The sequence below is a fragment of the Lactuca virosa genome, chromosome 1, assembly GCF_052849685.1.
Source record: "Lactuca virosa cultivar CGN04683 chromosome 1, Lactuca_virosa_CGN04683_v6, whole genome shotgun sequence".
NCBI classification, from domain to species: Eukaryota; Viridiplantae; Streptophyta; class Magnoliopsida; order Asterales; family Asteraceae; genus Lactuca; species Lactuca virosa.
This window is the reverse complement of record NC_136426.1, coordinates 137,811,574-137,820,941: the sequence shown is the minus strand read 5'-3', so window position 1 is coordinate 137,820,941 and position 9,368 is coordinate 137,811,574. Positions and strand designations below refer to the sequence as shown.

General features: G+C 35.7%; 1 protein-coding gene across 2 annotated transcripts; it reads left to right on the top strand.

The window, feature by feature from the left end:
• Positions 1 to 6,499: 6,499 nt before the first annotated feature.
• Positions 6,500 to 9,160, top strand: PAP23 (purple acid phosphatase 23). Of its 2 annotated transcripts, none has more exons than XM_079077574.1 (8): positions 6,500 to 6,889; positions 6,960 to 7,151; positions 7,229 to 7,565; positions 7,669 to 7,886; positions 7,980 to 8,170; positions 8,290 to 8,571; positions 8,717 to 8,839; positions 8,917 to 9,160. In XM_079077574.1, the coding sequence occupies exons 1-8, from the start codon at positions 6,637 to 6,639 to the stop codon at positions 9,028 to 9,030; spliced, it is 1,710 nt and encodes a 569-aa protein (XP_078933700.1). In that variant the 5' UTR covers positions 6,500 to 6,636; the 3' UTR covers positions 9,031 to 9,160. The 2 variants fall into 2 exon arrangements, with proteins under 2 accessions (XP_078933700.1, XP_078933704.1); XM_079077578.1 differs by having other exon boundaries at positions 8,904 to 9,126.
• The last annotated feature ends 208 nt before the right edge of the window (positions 9,161 to 9,368 follow it).

Sequence of the window (9,368 nt, the reverse complement as noted above, 5' to 3'; positions counted from 1 at the left end):
GCTACATGGAGCTAAAAATCAAACCTTATCTTCCTAACCTCTTCTAATGTCCAAAATCTCTTGCATGGATGAAAGGTAGCAACCAAGATCCCATTTTTTATGTCCTAACAACCTTAGAAACAACATAAAATAGCAACCCTAAGGTCTGGAGTAGCTCCTACTCACAAGACACAAGATTATGGGACAAAAGAACATGCAAATCAAGAATCTAATGAGATCTAACACATGGAGCATCAAGATTCAAGATTTAATCCTTATGGAGTCGGGAAATGCAATGTAGGTTATGGATCCACAAGCTTAGGCTTCAACAATCAACAAGCTTGGAATTTTCTTTCTTTAAAATGCACCAAAACACACAAAAGGTTCAAGATTTTCTCTAAGGGATTAAGGTTTCGAGTTAGATGCTCAAGAGGGTGGAGGCTGGTGATAAGAAGAGCCTTAAGGGGTTAATGTCCTAAAATTGGGTTCAAGACCTTGAAATTAGAGTTTGCATCCTGCGCGGTTACACCATGTGTAACTTGGGTTACGCACCGCGTAGGGAAATAAACCCCCCGTGTCCATTTAATGAGTTACGCATTGCGTAACTGGCTATCTACTCCCCGTGTAGAGCCAAAATTCTCACAAATAATAATCTTAAAAACATGAAGGAATGTACCTGAGAAATGGGTATTACAACAGATCTACCAGTCTAACAGATGACTACAACATATCAACATCTTAACACACAATGGATACATATTGCAGTACACAGTATAGTGAGAAAACTCACCTCATAAACACGGAGACAAACCAGGGCTCATGGTAAAGTAAATACTAGAACTACGAACCACCTATACATCAATTAGTGGCAAATCCTTAGTCTACATCCTAAAACCCTTATGTTGACCAAAAAGTCAACCAGGTTAAAAATTCAAACACTTGAGTCACCATGCTATGGAAAACACCATGGTCATGTCGTGGTGGCTACACGCCAAAACAGTCACGGAGAACTGGCCACCACGTCGCGACAAGTGATAGTTTATTTTATTTACTTGTTTTTATAGTTTATTTTAGAATTTTTATCCCTTTTTATTAGTATTGCATTGTATATTCTTTATTTTCTTTATCATGGATCGTGTCAGGTGCTTTCTATTTTACAAGAGGTATTTTGCAGGGTTTTGGATACTCGATTTGATTGCGGTTTGGCTTGGAGATGGGCTTGGTGGGCTTTCGAGGCATTATTGGGCTTTCTGGATCCATCAAAGAGGAATTGGGCTTAAAATGTTGAAGCCTTGGATGAAGTGGGCTTATGAAGATGGGTCATGGACTAGAGAAGATGGACTTTGACTATCCATTTGAAGCTTGAAGATGATTGGCCAAATATGAATCATGTGAGGTGTGGAAGGGACCAAGGGAATCTTGAGTAGTGGGGTGGAGTAGTGGAGAAAAAAGAGTCAATAACATTCCATCAACTACACAACTACACACTTTGGGGCATTTTGGTCATTTTGCTCATCATTTACCTTGTGGGGTTAGGTTTGGCAGCCACACGTCGATTTTCCACCATTGGAGCACCTTGGAGGCGATTTTTGAGAGCTTGATCTACATTCTTCTCATCCTTTTAAGTAATTGTTAGTTTCTTGATGCAAAAACACTTTTGTGGTTGTTATCTTGTTTCCATGAGTGGCTAATCTCTTTATTATGGTTGACTTGGGTTAAAACCCTTGGATATTTGTAGGTTTTGAGGGATTCATGCTTGATTGTCATTTATCTTATGTTTATTATTCTAGTTCATATTTCTTATGCTTGTTTAATACTTTGATCATGAGCTTGGTACTTGAATGAGCAATTGTTGGTTTATTTCTTTAATTTCGCATTGAATCATTGAATTTACTTAGAACAAGGCTTTATGATGGTAGAAATCATCTCTAGCTTATGGATCATGAATCCTTTATTGATGTGTAAGCATTGACATCCTCCAGGAATTGGGGATTCCTTCATTCTTAAGGCCAATTAACTTCCTTGGGTTCAATTGCTTCAATTGAATCCTTGATTTTGATTAAGAAGGTGTGTTGTGGGCTTCCCCAACCTCCATACTACCTTTGAGAAATCTTGGCATATCATGCTTCATGATTGCTATATCCAATCTAGGATGGATGATAAGCTTCATATTGAATCCTAATGATAAACACATAAATGTTCATTGTGTTGAATTGCCTTGGTTGACCAATTCTCTCCAATATTTGAGCATCTCACAAATCTTGCTTAATTGCAAGTATTTTAGTTCTTCAAGTCTTTTAGTTCTTCAAGTCTTTTAGTTTTCAAGAAATCACACCCCCCTTTTAGTTTAATTGTAGTTAGTTAGGCCTCATTTGTTTTTCTACAAAAGTACTTTTTGAGCACTTTTCCCTTCTGGCGGGTAGACGTTTCTCAAGTGCACGTCTTCTTCCGCAAACAAGGAAAAAGACAAAAGACATTTAACCACTTCCAAAACAAACAACACCTTAGTTTTATTACACTATTTCTTTTGGATTGCATTGGTGATTGAATACAACAATTTCCTAGAGGATCGATGCCCATTTTTACCATTATATTATGTTTTATTTTCAAGCAAAGGGTGTAATTTTCTTGGTGGACTTGACATCCCACCAACAAGCAACTTGCCACATCGTGCGAACTGGTTCTAACAGCTTAACCGATTAAGCTCTTAACCCTTAATCTCCAAAGTGCACAAGCTCATATATGATCCTTCCAAAGGTCTTGATTGATAAAGTTTCTAACTTTATCCATTAAGCCATCCCAATATGTCAAGATCTGTAAACCTAGGTTCTTAATGGATGTACCAAAAGCATGGACACCAAACTAAGTCATGCAAACCATCTTTCTAATGACCACCTAGGTCATGAAGCCATAGAATGCACTTAAGGGTTTTGGAGTTCACTCAACTCCAAGAACAAGAAGATTTGGACCAAAAAGCTCATAAAATTACATAACAATAGATCTAGAGAAGTAATGAGCAAGATAGCAACTTTATACCTCCAAATGATCATAAATGTGATGAAGATGATAGATCTAAGCTGGAGCCAAGCACACAAGCAACAAGAGAGACTCTTTCTTCCTTCAACCTTCACAAAATGGGCCCACACACTCAAAACACACACCACCACGTCGTGGCCAAGCCCAAACCTTACAAAAATTTTAGATTTAATGATTCAAACTCAAAGAAGTATATATGAAAAACGGATGTTACAATTTTAGTCAGTAAAGCAAATCCAAACCTAAAGTAAAACTTGATTTACGCTTTCATCTTACCCATAAATATTTTGTGCATTAGTTAAAGAAACGCAAACCAATAAATTAGTTAAATACATGGTTCACTTAAAACAGTTTACCTGGACTACAACAATAACATTGCCAATTAAAGTTATCAAAGTCAAATTCAGCTCGATTTTTCATTACGACACTGCCAAAAATCTTGTTGGATGGCATATTAATCATAGATAATCTTTTCTGATAACTACATAAACTTTTTTTATTCAACTGTCAATTGCACATCTAACTGTAACAAAGATAACATTTAACTAATAATAACTCATAATCTGTATCCTCTTTTAACAATGCCAAATTCAAATCAATCGGAATAAATACAGTTAACTGCCATTATCTTCTTGGCTTCTTCAGTTTGTCTTTTCAAGGATATCAAAGCTATCATGTCTCTAAGAACTTCAAATGACTTTATTTTTTTTAGCTTCATCGCTTTGTCTCTAACAAATCAGATTCCAAGATCTAATTTCCATATTATTAATCTCAATTTGAAGAGGAGATTTATATAGTAAAAGTTCACCTTTCATTTTGTATTCCCTATGTTTCTAGCAATAGGGATTGCACCATATCTCAAGGCTTCATCTGTAACAAAAAAATACTCCCTCCGTCCCAAAATTATTGTCCACGTTTGAATTTTTAAGTCTTTTTTGTTCAACTTTGACCTTAAATAATTTATTTTTTGTTATATAATTTTTTATGCAAGATATATGAATAGATTGTTTTTTAAATGTATTTTCATTGTTATAAGTTTCATCAAAAATTATATAACACAAATAAAGTTATTTATGGTCAAAGCTGACATGGAAAGACTTCAAAAGTCAAACGTGGACAATGATTTTGGGACGGAGGGAGTAGTAGTTAAATAACTATTAGTTGTCAATTTCCATCCATAAACATAAGAAATAAAATGTCGAAATAAACAAATAATCTCTGGTTCCCATGGATTCCATTTTCCTGTGGCTCATTTCTCTCATTTCCGTTAATGCAATCCTTAGTTATAACACAAAAACTACATGATCCATCAATTTGGTTTATAGGGGTGTTTTTCGTAATTACTAAATGGTAATATGAATCTCTTTGTAGTGTCTAGGACCTCCACAACCTGATCAATATCCATAAATCTGTAACCTGCTTTAGAAGCATATGCAAGACAATCTAATGAGTCATAAATTGAAAAGATTTACCTCATTGTAAGGTGAGCATAATCACCATTACAGAAAATAGCTCAAAACCCACAGTAACACCAAAACTAAAAGATGTAAGCATTATTGTTGACTTTTAAGTACAGGGAAGGCAATAACATTAACGTTATAGCAGAACCCTTGCAAGATCAACAATCAAGCAAGAGAACCATTTAAATTTCCTAATCGAATCGTAGTTTGGTTGAACTTAAGAAAAGGGGAACATTGGATATTCATACATGATGAAAAATTCTAGATTTTAATAGCCATTTTCAACTTCCTCAACCACCGCCACTTCCATTAACAACCTATATATTTGTTTTCTTTCCGCATACCTACAAAAAAATAAAGATAAACCCCTAATTAGATTCAATGCATGAAACAGTTCATACATTCTTTAAATTTCTACAAAGATTCAAGATATTAGTAAACTTAAGAGTATGAATGAATATTCATCAGATACCCACCTCTATAAACACCTTTATTGGCATGAAATTCCTTACATTTTCTCTTGATACTCAACCACTTTCTAAACCAATTGACCAAGAGAAATGTCCCAACAGAAAAACAAAGCTTCATTCAGCCAAATCATCAATAAACCCAAGTAAAGAGTTGAGAAAATGCATTGGGGAAACAAAATAAAACCTTGTTCTTTTTGGAGTTTTCATCTCTCATTCTTCCTTTTGGTCTTAGGGTTTGCTGATATAGGAAAAAGCTTCCATCACATCTCAGAGATGTGTGTGCATAGAGAAAAGGAGTGACAATTGTGCAGGTGAGGGAAAAGAAGTGGAATCTGCCGCTTCTTCTTATTTATACATCCAAACATCTTCGATCAAAACTCAAACCGAAAATCAAACGGGTCCAGTTTCTTCCACATCAAGTAGCCATGCATTATTTGAACACAAACGATCCAGTTCGGGATTAAATAAGGGCAATAAATGGAGGGGGGGGGGGGGAATTAACACAATCAGAGTGTGGAGCTCGTAGAAGAAACATACCTGAGTGGTTGTGCGAGATGAGAGAGAAGGAACATGGGGAAGTGCAGTGGAAAGTGGAAAGAATTGGCTTGCGATTTCAATATATAGCAGATGGTGAGGTTGAAGAAGGAGACGTGAGCGGAGAATAATACCCTTCTGAAAAACCGTTGGGAAATTGAAGGCGAAGAGGAGTTACGAGAAGTCAAAGATCGGCGATGCATGAAGAATCATGGGATGGTTGGCGCTCAATGTATTCAACCGTTAAGAGATTAGAAGTTTGACATCGATCTTGATGAAAGTTGAAAAACATGAGAATAAATCGATGTTGACGAAGGTTGAAGAATGTGAGAAGGAGACGACGAGGTTGAACACAATAACTGTAAATAGCGATTTACAACGGCTGATATTGAATATCAAGAATATCGGATGCTCCTTATTTTTCAAGCGGTTCTTGACTCACCGCTGATAGTAATAATAATAATTTATAATTCTATGAATCAAATAAGATATTAAAAACTTAAAATACAATTTGATTTATCAATAACAAGGTTTTTCATTTAATAACTATATCAAAATGATTTTTTTACTAGAAACACTTAATAAATTAATTTCCAAAACACATTTCTTGCACGCTACACACGGGACAAGTTGGCAACATTAATATATGTAGAGCATCTTTTATACAATCGGATAACTCTAGAATTTTAAAACATGCGTTTCAATTCTTCTTTTTTAAATGAATTTTTTGTTTTTAATTAGGTAACAGACTTAATTTTCTAATCTTTCTAGAAAGTTATCCGGAAAAAAAATATAAAAATCATAATATAATAATGTAAATATTAAGTAGGTAAGTAATTAAAACTAAAACTAAAACCAAATAATAATATAGATATTAAGTAATTGAAAATAATATCGGAGTATTAAATTAATTGATTAGACACGTTTGTAAAACCAAGTAATAAAAAACAAAGTACTTTTTTTTTTAGCAAAACCCAATTAATATTGGAGTCAAATCGTGAGTGCTACCATCACCGCTGAACTCTGAATATATGCTCGCTCCATCATATTCCATTTTCGAAACTTTTTCAAAGAGTAAGTTTAACTCCACCGATTAGTGATTACAACCTTTAAACTATTTGAACTGAAACTGAGAAAGAACACATAAACATTCAGCCATGGAGGGTAGACTTATTAAATCCTTAACAATGATGATGGTGATCCTGATGAGTGCCTCAGCTAAAATACCCACCACCATAGACGGCCCATTTAACCCGGAAACTCGAAAATTCGACCCATCACTTCGTCGAGGCAGCGACGATTTGCCCATGAATCATACCAGATTAAAGAAAAATGTGACTTCAAATTTTCCAGAACAAATTGCTTTAGCACTTTCCACTCCAAATTCCATGTGGGTTTCATGGATCACTGGTACAATTTCACTCATTTCCACCAATGTATATGTGATTGTTCTCGATATAATTTCATTCTTGTTTTAAAGGCGATGCACAAATTGGGAAGAATGTGACGCCACTCGATCCATCGACTGTTGCTAGTGAAGTGTGGTATGGAAAAAAAGTGGGGGTGTATTCGAAGAAACGACATGGAGTTTCAGTGATTTATAATCAGTTGTATCCATTCAAGGGGCTTCTTAATTACACTTCCGGGATCATCCATCATGTCAAAATTGATGGTAAGAATTCATCACCTCAATCTTCCATTAATACCCATAATCACTAGTTCAAATCAATACTTGATTTGCTTTATTAGGTCTTGAACCTGGTACGACTTATTACTACAAATGTGGAGACAGTTCTATTCCGGCGATGAGCGACGAGCGTGTTTTCAAAACGTTACCGTTGCCCAGCCCTAACGCATACCCTAGTAGAATCGGAGTCGTCGGAGACCTTGGCCTCACTGCAAATACGACCACCACTATCGATCATCTGATTCAAAATGATCCATCTCTTGTTGTAATGGTGGGTGACCTAAGTTACGCTAATCAGTACCTTACAACCGGTGGCGATGGTGCTTCCTGCTTCTCTTGTACTTTTCCCGATGCCCCAATTCGTGAAACATATCAACCCCGTTGGGATGGATGGGGAAGGTAAACTCTTCTGTATGACTTTGGTATATGGATTGTGATTCCCCCTTATATCCATATAGAAGAATGTGATAATTTTGACACGAGTTTTGTTGCTAAAGTTCAGGTTCATGGAGCCCTTGATCTCTAGAGTACCCATGATGATCATTGAAGGTAACCATGAGATCGAACCACAAGCTTCTGGTGTCACTTTTGAATCATATCTAAAAAGATTCGCAGTTCCCTCGAAAGAGTCGGATTCTAACACGAATTTCTACTACTCATTTGATGCGGGAGGCATACACTTCATCATGTTAGGAGCATATATTGACTACAATAGAACCGGTATCTAAATTTGACTTTTACCAAAATTGCTAATTTGTTACTCGTTTTTCAAGTAGTGAGTAGTTGATACGAATACATGATTTTTTTTTTCAGGTGCACAATATTCGTGGCTTCAAAAGGACTTGAGAAAATTAAACCGAAGTGTGACACCTTGGTTAGTGGCTGCATGGCATTCCCCTTGGTACAATAGTTATTCCTCACATTATCAAGAATTTGAGTGTATGAGGCTAGAAATGGAAGAACTTTTGTATGAGTATCATGTCGACATTGTGTTCTCTGGTCATGTAAGATACTGTTTCTTTTTTACTTAATGTAAAAAGAACGACATAACACAAAGATAATGTTTCTTGAGTATGAGATATCAACCATGAATGAAATGAACCATAATTTGTGGCTTTTTCAGGTGCATGCTTATGAGCGGATGAATAGAGTGTATAATTACAGTTTAGACCCTTGTGGGCCCGTGTATATAACAATTGGAGATGGTGGTAACATTGAGAAGGTTGATGTTGAATACGCAGATGAACCAGGAAAATGTCCTTCACCTAGTGATAATACACCCGAATTTGGAGGGGTATGTCATACAAATTTTACCTCTGGTCCTGCAAAGGGCAAATTTTGTTGGGATAAACAACCCGAATGGAGTGCGTATAGAGAAAGCAGCTTTGGACATGGCATCCTCGAGGTAAGAAATGTTAATTAAGGACAAAAAGACGTAAATGCCCTCCTCATCCTCATCATTGAAAATAGCCAAGAAAGCTTGTCCATCATATCAGTCTCAATCCAATGCATGCTAAATGCAGTACAACCTGTTCTGTTCTATCTTGCAGGTTGTGAATTCTACATATGCACTATGGACATGGCATCGAAACCAGGATATTTATAAGGAAAACGACGTTGGTGATCAGATCTACATTGTTCGCCAACCTGAGTTGTGTTCGGTTTCTCCACAGGTAATCTTTAAACACTGTTCTTTCCTATAAACCATTTTGATAATATGGTCAAATGATGTTGTAGATTGATGTAACAGCTTAGTCAAACGAAGCAATCGGATGCAACGGGATTCGGAGTGCATGATTTGCGTGGTTCATCATCTTGTTTCTTGATCTTTGTCATTACCTTTACATGGCTTCATTTTCTGTAACCAATGTGTGTTGTAGCTTTGCCAAAAAAAAAAAAAAAACAGTTTTTCTTACTCTTGGTGGTTAATTTGTAATTAAAAGGTCCCATGTTCAACTCATGGTAAAAATATACTTGCAAAATTGACATTTTAATTGAATATAGTCTCATGAAATAGAATGTTTTAGATCCGATTCTATTAGATGCTAAAAGTACTTGTTAGTGTTCTAAAATAATTAGGGTAATATTAAATTTAGAAAAACATTGCAAAATGCTACTTTTTCACGACATGTTAAATTTTTTATTATATATATATATATTCAACGTTTTCTTGAGGAACATGTAAAATTTATGATGAGACAG

What these genes read in the sequence shown, in the direction of transcription:
- PAP23 (XM_079077574.1), top strand. Translation starts at nt 6,637, where the DNA reads ATGGAGGGTAGACTTATTAAATCCTTAACAATGATGATGGTGATCCTG. An exon ending in CCATCATGTCAAAATTGATG is followed by an intron (nt 7,152 to 7,228) that starts GTAAGAATTCAT and finishes TTGCTTTATTAG; the next exon opens with GTCTTGAACCTGGTACGACT. An exon ending in TGTGTTCGGTTTCTCCACAG is followed by an intron (nt 8,840 to 8,916) that starts GTAATCTTTAAA and finishes TTGATGTAACAG; the next exon opens with CTTAGTCAAACGAAGCAATC.